We start from the raw sequence: 16,371 nt of genomic DNA, 5'->3' as shown, positions 1-16,371 counted from the left end.
AGATGGTGTGCTTTGTTCCAGATTTCTGAGCCAATGTTATCATCCATCCAAGCATGTCTCTTAAATACACACGTCACAAAGCCAGCCGTGGGCAAATCTACCTTGATCTGATCTGGACCATATACATGGTGCACGAAGACACTCAGAAATATTATGAGACGCATTTTCAGATCAACACACAGTATTTACTCGACAACAATGTATAAATCCATATTTGTTGAGCTATCAATAGATGCTAAATCCCTTATCCTGCCATCATGTCCTAACTCACAGTACTGCTGAATCCATCATGGAAACATCTTGTTAACATATGTAAAACAGCATCCAGGTGCAGTTTACAATCAGACCTTGATAATCTCTGCTCAAATCCCATACCCTAATCCTCTCTCTCTCTCTCTCTCTCTCTCTCTCTCTCTCTCTCTCTTTCTCTCTCTCTCTCTAACACACACACACACACAACAAGCCAAAGCATGTTTCAGCAGTTTATATGCCTTGAAACACCAATTCAAAAGTATACTGCTTCCAACACTTTTCACAAAACAGAATGCAGAGCCTACTCTATGAAAGGAAACAGCATAAACTGTCCCTACTTCCATTTCAATATGGGTAACAATACAGCTGTGAAACAACAGATTATCATCTATGCAACTGAAGAGCACAGCAGTTTAAAAAACTGAACAGAATGTAATAATATTTAGTTTTTATGTCCCACCCTTAAAGAGCTTTGTTAAATTGTATCATTAATCCTTTCAATAGCTCTGTAAGATAGGCCATTACTTCTACTGCTACATTTAAGATGGGATAGTTGAGCATTAAAGAACAGCAACTTTCTTAAGACAATTTACAAATTAATTAAGATTGAATCAGGGCTTTCCAAGTTCACCAGCTACCTTTACATCAACTATGTATTTATTCTTATTTAAAAGATTATCTTAATTTGACCTAATTTGTAGCATCAGAAAGCAATGATGTGAAGCCTTAGGTCCCTTCCGGACATGCAGAATAATGCACTTTCAATCCACTTGCACAATTGTTTGCAAGTGGGGTTTGCTATTTTGCACAATAAAAGCCAGCTGCAAAGGGCATTGAAAGTGGATTGAAAGTGCATTATTCTGCATGTGTGGAAGGGGCCTTAGATGAAACCATGTAGTGATGACAAGGGCTCCACCCACACGGTGATGATTCTCTGTGTTGCTTTCATTGCCACATGTGAACACAGAAGAATTTGTAGTGGAAATGGAGTGTTCATACGATGAGCTGAGCAGTGTCTTCCCACTTCACTCCAAACATTCTGTAGCTTCTCCATTCCTTTCCCTCTCGATAATTTTCAATTGTTCGATCTCAATCTTAAGTTGATGGGAGACTTTGCACCTGATACTGAGAGTTATATCAGTTTGGAGTCAAATGGAAAGATAAGATAAGTCTTCCCACTTCACTCCAAACATTATGTAGCTTCTCCATTCCTCTCTTTCCGATAATTTCAATTATCTCCATCCTCATTCATTGGTGAGTTGAAAGAGATTGAAAGGTATAACACTTTTGTAATCAGATTGAATGGAGAAGAAGAGAGGTTTGGAGTGAAGTGGAAAGATAAGATAAGTCTTCCCACTTCACTCCAAACATTATGTAGCTTCTCCATTCCTTTCCGGATAATCTGGTTGCAAAGTGTTTATACCTTTCCCATTATAACTCAGCAACAAAAAGAACCTAATTTTTTACAATGAAAGTTGGGGATTCAGTGGAACTACCAGACTGAAGAAACAGAGCCTCATAATATTATTGCACTACAGAACAACAACAGTTACTGTTTTAAAAATTCCCCAAAGGCATGGCAAAGAAAATGGTCACCATGAGTGGCTGACAGAAGGAAAATGACACTGATGAAACTTTGAAAAGACACACCTTGTCATCTAGACGGCATGCAAACATGCCTGGACTATATTCTTTCAAAAAAATCTTAGCAAAGCAGATCTGGGAAACATCAGCGCAAAGCAAAGGAAAACCAGGCAAGTCAACAATTAGACAAATTAGACAAAGCAAGAGAAAACCAGGAAAGTCGACAATGTGTAGACCTTCAAAAAAAAGTGTGCAAGCAACAGTAGAGCAAAACATATGTGTAAAACTACCTGAATAAGACGTTCTTGTTTCACTAGCAAAACATCATATGAACCTGAAGATGCAATTCTGAGCATCGTACTGCACCATAAAGCCGAACAGATTTATTGTGGCATAAATTTTCATGGACTAGTACCCATTTTCTCAGATACAAATGGACTCCAGTGCTCTACAACATCTTAGATCGCAATACATCTATTAATCTTTAAAGTGCCACAAGACTATTTTGTTATATTATTGAAAACAGGCTGCCTTTGGAATTTACAGACTTGCTTTATTCGGAATGTCCTCTGAAATCTTGTTTTGTTTTTCCAGAGCAAGCATGATAGGACCAGCCTGTCAGAAGTGTGTCCTAACTGCATACAGTGAACAACTAGGGAATTCCACCCATGAACTGTCCCTCCAGAATCAAGCTAATTACTGCTCTCTTTGTCCACTCTGTTGATATTTGCAGTTCTCACAATCTTTCCTCAAGCAAGAGCATGACAACAAATAAAAAAGTACATATGTTGAAGCCATTGTTTCACTTCGGTATTTTATTTAAGTACATGAGAGTCTAAAATTGCATTTTAATATTTGAGTGAACAATGTGCTATTATAAAGCAGGTAAGTCTGAATCCCACAGATATGAGTTAGTATGAGCTTACGTCTCATGGGCATGCTTCACGTTCTTTACAGCCAAGCTATTAAATTATGCAACCTATTGCATTCTCGGGGAAAATACCTTGACTGTAAAATGTTGTGATGTATGAAAACCAGATCTCATGAATTTACGCTACAGCAGCTTTATGCAAACATAATGATTTTAGCAAATCTGCATAGAATTGCTGTACTGTGGATGACCTCCAAAGGTGCTGGGAGGCTGTAACGATGAACTGAATGTGGACAGATACAATACCATTGCCAATTTTCTTACCTGAACAATGCGTGCTATTTATATTGTAGATGTTCAACATTTATGACGGCTGTTGACCCCAAGCAAGAAGTTGGAATCATTTGACAAAAGAAACAAAATAGTGTAGACAACACTTTTTCCAGCGGTTTGTGACCTTTGACATCAACATGTGTTGGGAACTGAGTTGTGGTAATGCAGCCAAGACAGAGTCCAGAGACAACACTTACAACCCAATCCAGAGGAGGAGGTGGGACCCTACTCTGGAAGAAATGCCCTCCCTGGGGCACTTACCCAATCAGAGGGGCAAATCCACTGGTGGGTGGCTACTGTGGCTTTCTGGGATGCCCTGCTGGTTCTGCCAGCTTAGCAGGGGCATTCTAGAGCTGTGGCAGGGGGTGGATTCAGCATCTACGCTGGCTTCTTCTCTGGCATTGCCTCCTGGGATGCCAGTACCTGGGGCAATAGACATATGCCAGCCTTTTGGGTGCTGTAAACCCACTGAGCCTAATGGAGGGGGGTTTAGAGATTGGGAGGCTTTTTTGTTTTTTGCTTCCATGCATCACTGAAAAGCAGTGATGAAAGGATGGGGAACTATGCCAGGGGCACGAACTGCCCACAAACCCCCTCCCACCCCAAAACTCCCTGCCCTGCCCCCAAAACGCCCCAGCCCCTGACACGTGACTGCAATGGGGGCACCTGGGGCAAGCCGCCCTGGATGTCCCCACTGCGTCTATGCCTCTGCCGAAAAGCCCTCTGGAGGTGGGAGGGCGCCGTCCCTAGATTGGGCTGCAAGAGGAGAAATCTGAACCAACATCAAGAAATTATTTTTGGACATCTTATTACTGCGGTTTCAACCTGAAAAATCCACCTTCAGTTTGTGCAAATTCAATACTTTGCAGCGCATTTCGTTTTCTCGCACCAAAGTTCTCCCATAAAACGTATGCATTTAAAACATTATTTGTGCGTCAATATTTTTATTGCTGTTTTGTGTCATCTTTTGTTCTGCAAAGTAGAAAGGCAGCTAATAAATGGTTTGAAATAAATAAATCAAATAATGTGGTATTATAAATTGCTCGTATAAATGTTTGTATGCTCAAATACTGTATTAATTGTATATAAGAACTGTATAATTTGTGTATGCAATATCAACAGATCTACAAAACTAGTTGAAAAAGACAAGAATACAAACAAAAATAAAGAAATGTCTTTTAGCATGGGCGGTTGCCCTCTCCTGCCACGACTAAACAACTTTTTTTGCACCAGGTCATCTCAAAGTCAGGGGGACCTTGGGGGAAGAAGAAAGGGTATGGGAGTGATTTTCTGCCACCCATGTGACTAAATGGCCACAGCCCAGGGACATTTGACCCCATATGTTCCCCTAGGTGGTACGCCCCTGCTGAAAAGGACATGACTAGCCCAAGCAAGGTGAGAAATTTTAACCTGGATCTCCCAGTTCTAGTTTGGACAGAGCACCCTAATAGTCCACACAATGATCTCAGATAGTAGGAAAATCTGTTAATTCTCAAGGGAAATCATTCTGCCCTCTGCCTGGCTAGATACCAACTATCCATAAGAATAATAGCTAATAATAATAGTGTCTTACTTTGGATTATTGCAGTGTCTTTCTTGGTATGTTATGCCACCTCCACAGGTCCGGGAACATTGGGACCACTCAGACCAGATGGACCACTGGCCATTAACAGGTTTGGGACCGTGGTCTCCATACCGTATGCACTGACCTCGTCGACACCACTGTAGGAAGAAATGTAGAAAGGCAGCGCTTCATCAATGTTCACCAATCTTGGAAGTGCATAAATCAGCATTTCTTTGATAACAACCTAGGCAGTCTGGTTAGGACCTCCAGGAGGGAAACCAGCTAAGAAAAAAAATGAATAAATTAAAGTCACCCAGTGAACATGATCCATTCTCTTTTTTTTCTTTCCAATTCAACAAGTGAAGAATGGACACTAAAATGAAATATGTAGAACTATTGGTAAAAGTAAAAATTGATGTAAATAAAGATTTATTAATTGTGGGGATAATAGAGGATATCAGAGTGAATAGAAGTTTGGAACCAATGTGCGTACACGACAGAGCAGCACACGCAGTGTTGGCGCGGCCGGAAAGTTACAAAAAATGGACAGTTTCAAAATGGTTGGAATATATTTGGGAACAAATACAGTTAGAGATATTCGAGAGACTGACAAAAAACATTTTATGGAAAGAAAAAATAGAAGATATCATGAAGATATGGACAGTGTATGAAAAATGGATCGAAGAAGCCGGATTTAATGAAGAGCTATGGAATAAGAGAATAAGAAGAATGAATCTCCTACTGCTTGCATGAAATAACCAATAGAAAGAAGGGGGGAGGGGGGAGAAAATGGAAAAAATGTATAGATGGAATAAAGATATTAAATGTAACAAATGTACAAATACTCTATACAATAAAAATTATAAAAGAAAAGAAAAGAATGGACACTAAAATGGGAAGCTGATACATTCTCCGGTCAAAGCATTCAGCCCTATGCAGATTATGCAGGTGAACAACTACTGAGAGAATGGAAGGCAATAACACAGTTTCCTTATTTAAGGCATTTTAACCTGTCTTTCTCTTCAAAAAAACATGAGGACTGTGCAGATTTCCCTCCGTTCATCCCATTTGGTGGACAGAAATCACATGCTTAAATGCTTTATCTATATTAAGAAAGCTAACATGTCAAGGAAGAGACTTCCTTTTCATTTAACAATGCTCACAGATCAATATAGAACACAGTGAAATATATACATTATTATGATTAAATGGCATAGACAAAAAATTTACCACTGCAAAAGTCATGTGAGGGTAGGGATGCCATCCTCCAGGTGGGACCTTGGGATATCCTGGAATTGCATGGGGATGTGTGGAGACTCATTCCAACAAAAACACTGACACATACTTGTTGGAAAAGAAATCGGCCGCAGCCCAAATTTATTTAACATATAACCAAAACGTTGAAGCTGGGCGAGCATAACAGAGCACATCCTGGCCCCCAGGCAGCAAACCGCTGATCCTGGTTATAGGGCAGCCCCAGCTGACCCCTTAGGCCCTTCGGACAGAACCCCTGTCCGGCACATGGATGCAAATCCAATTTGTGACACCCCTCCCTGCCGGGCAGCGAGGTCTCAGCGCGGCCCCAAAGCTTTGCTTTCAAGAGCTCTATCGCCACCACGGACCTCATATGGCGGCCCCAAGGTGGGAAGGTCCGGCATGCAAGCTACTGCCTTCCCCAAATAGGATGTGCTCTTATGCCCAAACCGCCCAGTGAACTGCAACAATATACAACACAATAAAGAACCCCAATAATCCCTCAAAATGGGAGTGGAGGGAGGGCCTTTTGAAGCAGCCGGCCTCGAAAGAGCCGGTTCCCGCCAACGCCGCCTTTTATAGGCGGCTTGAAGGCACCTGTCACATGCTGGTACCCGGCCACATGACAGCCTCGGCCGGCTGGCGGGGAAAGAGGCTTCCATTCGTTCCTCCCCCCACGCAATGGCGCCTCCTGGCTGAAGCCTCGGGCATGATTTATAGCACATCTCTAGACCATAGAGATCAGTTCCCCTGGAGAAAGAATTCTTTGGAGGGTGGACACTATGACAACATTCCCCACTGATATTCCTGTCATCACCAGGCTCTATCCCCAAATCTCCAGGCGTTTCCCAACCTATATCTGGCAACCTACTCCCCACCCCTTCATCCTTTGCCAGTGGCAATTTAGCTAAATTCCACAGTTCAGAGGCAGTAGTACATTTTTGAATGTAAATTGTAATCCACATCTTGGGCAATGCTATATTTTATTACAGTCAATTAAAAAATGCTAAATAGTATCTGATTTTCCAGATGGACAATTACAAAGCTGCTCAGAAAATGGAATCCCTGCAAACCTACCAGATGATTCCCCTAGGCAACAGATTTTATCTTGCTTTAGAAAACAGGATTCAATATTTACACACTGTTAGGAGCTTGTGATAAGAGGAAAGAATCTTTGGGATTGAGAGATTTAAATAATATAGGAAGCACACCTTCCTAGCTTTTAACAATATAGGAAGCACTCCCTCCAAGTGCTTTTCTTAACATTTTAGAGTTCTTGGAGCAGGAATTTGCTTTTAATAAGACAAAGCCTTTGAACATGCAATCTCTCCCCAACCACCCACCTAGCCACTGAATGCTAACTTACCATGCTGATCCCACAAGTTGTTCCTTCAGCCGCTGGCATGAATTTTGTCTCGCATCGATGACCTACTCTGTGACACCAAAGTGATTTGCATATATCCTGGAAGTTTAAAAACCTCTCATTATTTTTATTCTTTCATGACTAGATCCATCCAATGTGTTCATTTCCAGCTTCCCCCCACCCATGCACCTCACAAAAAAGTCTACGAAGGGATCATGGCCCTACGACCCTTCAAATTTTAAAAGGAAGGGGCCAAACTGGCCTTATATTGATCATGATGGCATCATCCCTGTTGGAGGCTTTCCCCCACTACTGGTGTCAGAGGCAGGATAGCCAAAATAGAATGAGCAGACTGAAAGACTGTTGGACTCCCATAAGGCTTCGCTGCTATAGTGCTCATTTCCTGTCCTGCCACAGAGACTTTTTTAAGGCAATTGCATAGCATTTTAGCAACATAACAACTCTTTAAATGAAAGCTGAAAATTCAAGGAACCATATATTAATAAACATTTATATTATTACAACCATTCAATTGCACCATTATTACACCGTTATTATACCATTCAATTTGGTTCCCATGCCATTCTTGCAGATGACTGGGGCTAAGAGGCTTACAAAAGCCACCAGGATCAACTATTCAGAACTGACCCATTTTGAACCCACATCTGACCTGTCTGGCAGTAGGAAGATGAATATCTGCATTTGAAACCTCTCCAGCACTTCCTCCTTGATATGTTATCAACCAAACCAATTCAACCACATCAAAACATCCCCTTAACCACAACTGTAGCTCTCCTATTTATATCTTTATTACCATCTAACTGATTTCCCAGACATATGCCCTCCAAGCTATTTCTGAGTCCTTGCCCACCCTGCCCCCCAACAATACAAGCTGCTGCAAAATCTTTTGCCTCTCCCTCTTTGACAATAACAAGGTACGCCCCTGCCTCTCCATTTCAGCTGCCAGCACTCAGCTCATCATACTCTTGTTTGGTCTTGCCTCAAATATTGAAAACACCTCCCTCATCATTCACCCTTGATCACAGCTTCATCTCCTCTCGGAGTGTTGGTTTAATGGCAGAGCATCGGTTTTGCATGTAGAAGGTTCAGTCCCCAGCATCCCCAGTTAAATGGATCAGTTGATACAGAAGAGTTCTACCAAAGGTTCTGGAGAACTGCTGTTAACCAAAGTAGACAATCTTGACCTTAGTAGCACAGTGTGTCTCAATATAAGGCAGCATCATGTGCAATTGATCTGAACATCTAAAATTGTTCAGCTTGCCCCATGGATTTCCTGTGCTATTTAGTTGCTTTCATGATTTCTCTTTCTCCTTGAAATTAACATTTCACTTACTGTTAAATTCTCTCTCTCTCTCCCTCTCTCTCTCTCTCTCCCCCCTCCCCTGCCCCAGCCCATTGTCTGGGACTGGTGGAGGACCAAGAAACTTGGCAGAATAAGTTCTTTTCAGGGTGACTGTTTCACTCTCCCTGTCTTGGTCTCACATGCCAGGTCCACCTTTTGCACTACTAGGTAATCCCATAGCATTGTGGTCGCATTATTTATGGACCTGACGTTGCACAACAACAGCGCTGGAGAAGGGTATAACTTCCTATGCCTACCACACTCATCTCTCAGAATGGGACAAAGGTCAGAAGGGGGATAAGCAGGATTGTATCTCATCCTCCTTTCATTTGGCCTTCTCCCACCACTATACCTTCCCTGCCCCATGATCACTGGGATCTCTGGCCCTGATCCAGCTTCTCTGAAGTAGATCACCCATTCCTCCCCCGTCAGTCCCCACACAAATAACTTACGTAGTATGGACTAATACTTTATGCACACTTAATTACCAAAAACTCCAATAGCCTCATCGGGTGTACTCAAACCTAGTATATTATGGATATCAGATCCTAGAAAATACTTCCCTTCTAAAACCTACCACAAACATCTAAAAGGATCACTAATTTCACATAACATTCCAATAGTGGGTAGACCAGAAGACCAGTTCCCCAGGAAGGGACAACAACAGGTAAAACAATTTAAATCCTAATGATCTTCTAGACAACAAATCTGCTCAGAGTCAATTTAATACCATCCCAATTGATGTTATCCAAGAAAGTGAGAGTCTTCAATGGAAAACACACTGCCAGGATTCTTGCTGACACTAGGAATTGACTCAATCTGCTCTGGTAAATCTGGGCAATCGCAAGTCCTCACTTCCTAACTACACTCCTCAGTTCTTATGTTGGAGGTGCCCTATTGTCCTGCTCACCAGAGACCATCAGGCAGAACTCCACCAAAGTTCAATTCCCTGGAGGCAATGGAGGTACTATGTGAGTGAAAAGTCTTTTTAAATTTTTGCATGTTGCCAACAGTGCATGCTTTACGGGCTTCAGCCATTCTCAACTAGTTTGATTTAGTGGTTGTAGTCACTGCTGTTTCAGTAATCGCTGTTTTCCTAGCCATTCCAAGCCTAATGTCTGCCACCTATCTTCGGGGTCTAATAAGATCCAAGTGGTGCAGCCGACATCCTTATTCCACTACCAGCTCTGTCAGCTATTTCTCTCTAGCTCTCCACAGCCAGGAGAATATAGATACCACCAATCTTTGAGTCATTGTTTTTCAGGCTGGAGCAAGGTCTTCCAAGCTGAGGCTCCTTCCGCACATGCAGAATAATGCACTTTCAAACTGCTTTCAGTGCTCTTTGAAGCTGTGGGGAATAGCAAAATCCACTTTCAAACAGTTGTGAAAATGGTTTGAAAACGCATTATTTTGCGTGTGTGGAAGGGGCCTATGATAGGGTTTTGCCTTCCCAGCTGAACCAAGGACTCCTGAATCCTCCACAGCAGGTTTTCTGACCTGCTCTCACAACTCCAGCTCCAGCTCTTATTCCAGTTCCTGTTCTCTCTACTGCTGTCATCATTGGGCTGCAGGTAGTGGGTACAATAAGAAGAGGGAATTGAGCAAGATTATATGGAAAGGTAGAAAGAACCAACCCCGTGTCTCTTCTAGTCATCTCCATATTGCTCTTGGATTGCAATGGTTTGCAAGTTCTTTGATGCCTTCTTTCTCATTATTGATTAGCTAGCTGGCAAGATCTCCAATGCCCTCTCTTCCATTACAAAAAACAAGCAAGGGATCACAATGTACAAGACAAGTACAGAAAGACAATCCACTGTGAAAAATATAAATTCATGGTCAAATAGTATGCAGTGGCAAGGATGCAATGTATGCAACAATTTTTACTAAATGGTTAATGCCCCCTGTGCGTGGATGACATGCAAAGTTGTGAAGTGTTCCATATTTTTATTTTTTAAATTTCTGTATACATTGCATCACTGTCATTGCATATTAATTGAACCCAAATTGTGATATTTTCCCCCCACAGGGAATTGTCTTTCTTCATCTCTCTTCTATTGCAGCATCATTTTAGGACTGGGTCATGCCATACTTTCTTGTATATGTTTTACAGCAAAGTCCTTGCACATTCTGTAACCTAACAAATCTGGGCTAACTGCCATTCCATTTCAGCGCGCGCGCACACACACACACACACACACACACACAGACACACAGAGAGAGAGAGAGAGAGAGAGAGAGAGAGAGAAAGAAAGAAAGAAAGAAAGAAAGAAAGAAAGAAAGAAAGAAAGAAAGAAAGAAAGAAAGAAAGAAAGAAAGAAAGAAAGAAAGAAAGAAAGAAAGAAAGAAAGAAAGAAAGAAAGAAAGAAAGATTGATTCTTAATGCAAAATGGAGATCAGGCATTCCCCTCCTGTTCAGTCTTTAATGTCATTTGCAATTTGATTCTACATCCTGTAGACACAGCCTTGTCCTGCAGCTATGATGGCCCACCTTGACTTTATCCAAGCCAACACCTTAAAAGCAAGCAAGAAGCATGCCAAATCACTGAAGATTTAGACAGGGTCCAAACCCTGGAGCTCACTGGAATCCCTCCACTCATTCATAATGCCTCCCAATTACAGCTTGTTGCTATTTCCCAGTGCAAGTTCTAACTGTAGATCTGTAGAAATCTGTAGAAACGTACCTTCACAAAACTCAGGTTGCAGAGTTTGGCTTTCCCTCCAAATTGCCATTTGCACTGTGTGTCAGCGTCGTAGATTTGCCCTGGGAGTTTATCAGGATATTCGTAGTCCCCAGTTTGTCTGGGTTCATCGATCAGGCAAGCCGCTTGAGCTGTACTATAAGAAGAGATGCATCTCTGAACGAGCCATTTGATCTTCGTATGTGGCTCAAATTATATCCTTTAAGAGCAAATCAAAGCCAGACAGGGTTTTGCTTAAATGTGCACCCTTAGCAACATACCATTCAGTCGCTTGCAGCTTCATGTTATAAAACTGTCTGCAAACGAAACACTTTGTGGGATGGTTTGCATACAGATAGCCCTGATGCAAGTACCTCAGGGCTGATTTCCACATCACAGAGCACACAGGCCCAGGACCCTCACCCTTTGTTCAGAGTAAAAGCTGCACCAGTACCCCATTTCACAAATGTACAGTGACCAGTAGGGGAAAAAAAGATCCCACATGAGATGGATTGACTCAGGACAGTTTCAATGAAGTAAGTCACAGCTCAGGAAGACTGTTAACAATAGGGCACGTTGGAGATCCTCACTTATAGAGTAACCCTAAGTTGGAAGCGACTTGATGGCACACAGCACATACACACCATGACCACATCAGATTGTGTGCAAGCCATTTGTGAACCATGATAGCGTTTTCATGTAGGTTCTCCAACAGTCTAAATAGTGGAGCTTTCCAGGACAGTTTCAGGCCAGGAAAATTGACTGGAGTCTGAAACCCCTTTTCCACAGCTGCAAAAAGGACAGGGCACCATGCATCGGACAGCCAAACATGTGACTATTGCACAGGACACACAATGGGGACACACACGCGCGCGCACACACCATTGCACTCCATAAGGTGGAAATCGGCCCTCAGAAACACAGGGTAGATGGTACTTGTACACAGGTGGCACACTATTATTCCAAACTGCTTGAACAATAAGCCAATTGAAAAAGAAATTAGTTCAGCTGTATAGACAGGCTTCATAGAGATGTACTCATTCTCACAAATTCCAGAGGGGTAGCAAAGTGGCAAATCTGCATTACAAACAAACCATAACATAACAAGAGCATTGAAAACAGACATGAGATTGCAAACTTTTTACACCTTGCAGTTTTAAATATAAGAAATCCAAGCAAAGGCCAAACAAGATCTGTGGGAGACAAACAAACGTCCTCCTAAATTTTTCTGAATGAAAAGCTGAGAATGTTCTCCGCTTCAATAGAGGAATGGCAGCATCAGCTGAACACTTTCTTCCGATTCATTCACTCAAACGGGCCATGGGCAAAGTGTTTTCCAAACCATGCGAGGAAAGAGCAAGGGGTCATGGATATTTTTCCAAACAGGTGGGATAGTAGTTTTGAGGGAGGGGGATTCAGAGCAGAAAAAAATGGAAGGAAAGAAAAAGATAAGTAATTCTTCCCTGCCAGACTGCTATTCTCAGTTTTTGACACGACTTTCCAGTTATGAACATAGTTCTGGAAGATTGCTCACTTTTCTCCAACCAGTCATTGAGCTTTGGCCCAAAGACAGAAAGCCAATAATGGGTCTTTCCCAAAGAAGACCTTTCAGCATCTTAAGGAAAAAAAGTCTACATTCAACATAAGTATTTGAAGATCAAAAAAGGAGAGGAGGTAAACTTGTATACCAGACCTATTTGTGTACAGACCTTGTATACCAGACCTATTTGTGTACAGAACTTGTATACCAGACCTATTTGTGTACATAGAGTAGGACTGCTTACAGACATACAAGCTGCTATTTTATACTTTAACTTTTTGCCTCTTATGTCTATAAAATTTGGAAATTGGCCTTTTAGGAATTATTGACTTATTGGTTGTTAACCATAAATAAACATCCATCCATCCATCCATCCATCCATCCATCCATCCATCCATCCATCCATCCATCCATCCATTCATACAAGCTGTTGTTAATTTGGTGCATATACTTAGGTTTTGCACCAATAAGTTGAACAGATGGGAGTAGGGTTACCAAATGGTACCAAACTCTCCTCTCCTCCCAATACACATTATCTGTATGTCATGTGTACTAGATTCAAACGGGCCATGGGCAAAGTGGATTAAGGAGATTTTAGATTAAATAAAAAGGATGTTATTTATTTCAATACTTATACTCTATTTTTCTCACTAACTGGGGCCCAAAGCGGTTTACCATACCCTTTCCCCCTCTTTTATTTTATCGACACTTGATCTTAGCCAAAAGGCTGAGAAGTGAGAAGCCACACTTTCATTTTATTGTCACAACAAACCAATGAGGTAGGTAAGGCTGAGAGAGCTTCTGTGACAGACTAGGAGCAGGGCTCAAACTGAGTCTCCAAGATCCTAGTCAAAACCTCTAATCAACCCACCACATTCCCCTCCCCAAACCATACTGATTTGTTCAATAGATTTCTGTTTGCAGATGTTTGGTCTGGGGTCAAGATTCCAACCATTTGTTTCTTGCTTCAAACTTACCTGAGAAATTTGTTAAGATACTGCCGACTGCACGCTGACCACGAAAACACTCCGTTGTTGCCTGTGAGAGTGGGAGACATGATGTTACCTTCCGCTTTTCTGCAAGGATTCCCTTCTCCATCATGGATCATGCCAAAGCTAGACGCAGAAGTAAAAAAAAAAGAAAACATAAGACCTCACTAACGTATGGGGAAATTTTAAAAAACAAGGAATGATTTATGGGAACAATAGTGTCTGATTTGGGGGGATCATATTATAAAATAGTGGTTTTCATCTTCAGCCTCTCCTGATGACCTTGAATTTCTACCAGGTTTGACTCCAATGCACAGATTGGCACCCACTTTTGTTTTACTGTGCAGATCTATGCAGTGACACTCCCCTTGAATCAATGGGATTAGGTTAGAGTAAATTTGCACTAGATGGCAAAGTTAATTTTATACATTGGGCTGGATCCTGAGATATCTTTTTATACCTTTTTCATGATAATGATGAAAGGAGATTTGTGAATTCCTCCACCATTTCCTGGAGGAATGCTCCACTTGAGACCTAGTACTATCCCCAAGGCATTGGGGGCCAAGAGGACCATTCTAGAACAAAGACAGACCAGGAAATGGTGGAGGAATTCAGAAAGCTGAAGTAATACTCTGACCCAGTAACAGGTCAGTAATTAAAGTGGAGACACTTTTGTGGAGACAGGTTCATCAGTGGCCACCAGCGATGATATTTAAAGGGAACTCTGTTTTCAATAACCTCTCTATGCCAGTTGCTATGGCCTTGGCTTCTGTGTCCTGTCTGTTGATCCTCCAAGGCAACTGACAGGTAAGTGCATGAGATATGTTGAACTAAATGCAGAGGCATAATCTAGGGTGGGGTGAGGCAGGGCACAAGTACCACTTCTCAAGGGGCACCAGCCCATGCCCTGCAGTTTTTGGGAAAGACTGTGCCCACCCTCAAACACTACATGGAATTCAGTGTGGTTAAGCCCAGGTGAATGCTAGCTGGGTTCAGCGTTCAACTGTGTGTCTGCCCTTTAACCACATGTGAAGTTTGAGAGTGAGGCGCAGTTGAATGTTGACCCCAGCCAGCGTTCAACTGAGTTCACCCTGAATGTGGAGTTCGGGGGTGGGATGCACCTGTTCAACCCTGATATCTGCCAGGTCCAGCTTTAAATTGCAGGCTTTAAGACCAGCATCAAACTGGATATTCAGTCTGACTTGGTCCAGTTTTATACTGGTTTCATCCCCAAGGTCCACCTCCGGTCAGATGAAGCTTGGGGGATGGAGCCAGCTGGTATAAAGCTGTAGCTGGTCAGATTGAATGCTCAGATTCAATGCTGGGCTATGCTGGGTCGAGCTTTATACTGCAGGCTGGAATCCTGCAGTTCAAAGCTCAACGCAGCTACAAGCAGGCTGCCCCTGAGCTCCAAGTGAAGTTTGGGGGTGGGGTGAGTTCTAGTGCTTGTCCTGGGCACAGTTTTCAAAAGAGGCACCCCTGACTAAATGGACCACAGTTCTGATCCAGCAGAGTACTTATTTGTTCTCATAAAGAGGAGATTTTAACTTCAGAAAAAAAGAGCCATTCTTGTGAGGAATGCTGAACATTCTCCGCCCTGCAACTTATACCCTTTCAGACTTTTCCTCAAGGTACTTCCCCTGTGTCTGAGGAACTTATACCAGCAGTAACTCTGAGAAACAAGCCTGTGGAGAAACATACTTCAAGGAGATCATAAAAGGGATGGTTTCGCTCCGCTCACCTGTGCGCCCTTTTTGTGTTTAAAGTCAAAGCTTCCCATCCCTTCTGGGCCAGTTCCCAGTAACATGGAACCATCACTGCCCACATCTCACTTGAGCCCAGATTTTTTCACTTTAAAACTTCTGGTTCTCATAATTAAACTAGAGCATATTGATGGCATCCATCAGCTCATAGGGAAGGAAGTTCTATTAAGCCCAGACTGATTTATCTGCCTGGAAAAAGCCTACAATTGTTTCAAAAGTTCCCTCCCATCTATAATTATTATCCAACTGCTAATAGGATCATTAGGCACCACTTCTAAGGACCATCTGCCTCTGGGCATCTTTAGGTCACTGCTGCCAATTTCCCATATTATACAGCTGAAAAGGCACAAGCTTGGATAAATGACAATGTTTAGCAGTCCCTGCCAAACGAAAGAACTGCAGCCTTTCCAAAATTCATTTTTTATAGGCATTTCATAAATCCTTCCTGTCCGGATATCAAAACATATATGCCAAGCTGCAAAGGAAAGCTGAAAAAACAAGGAGGGAACCCTGAATAAAGAACATAAAATGTAAGTATGCATTGCTGAAAAGCAAAGAGAAAGACAAGATGAAGTTGAGACACCAACAGTGCAAAGCTAAGCTGAGTTGCAGCCTTCTAAGTCTATTGAGGTCAGTGGGCACAAAAGGGAGGAATTCTGATTGTACTGCAGCTAGCATGTTCATGTCATGACTCTATTCATTTAGTCCCATTGGGCACAAACATCTAGGACTTTTTAAGGCATGGCTGACAATTATTCTTTTGTGTGGTTCCTGCTTAAGTCAATGAAATCTGTGCAGGAGACTGTCTCAGTACCGT

The 16,371-nt window shown here is 42.2% G+C and overlaps 1 protein-coding gene across 1 annotated transcript in view; it reads right to left on the bottom strand.

The window, feature by feature from the left end:
• Positions 1–16,371, bottom strand: part of ADAMTS18 (ADAM metallopeptidase with thrombospondin type 1 motif 18) — a 110,485-nt gene that overhangs the window by 5,548 nt on the left and 88,566 nt on the right. The window contains exons 5-8 of the mRNA XM_048516039.1: positions 13,780–13,917; positions 11,266–11,419; positions 7,225–7,320; positions 4,614–4,762 (exon numbers count right to left, since the gene is read on the bottom strand). Of these exons, the coding sequence (XP_048371996.1) occupies positions 4,614–4,762; positions 7,225–7,320; positions 11,266–11,419; positions 13,780–13,917 (537 nt within the window). The remainder of the gene's footprint in view (positions 1–4,613; positions 4,763–7,224; positions 7,321–11,265; positions 11,420–13,779; positions 13,918–16,371) is intronic.

The sequence above is a fragment of the Sphaerodactylus townsendi genome, linkage group LG14 (genome assembly GCF_021028975.2).
Source record: "Sphaerodactylus townsendi isolate TG3544 linkage group LG14, MPM_Stown_v2.3, whole genome shotgun sequence".
NCBI lineage: Eukaryota > Metazoa > Chordata > Lepidosauria > Squamata > Sphaerodactylidae > Sphaerodactylus > Sphaerodactylus townsendi.
Note: the sequence above shows the minus strand (reverse complement) of the source record. Positions and strands in the feature narration are given on the sequence as shown.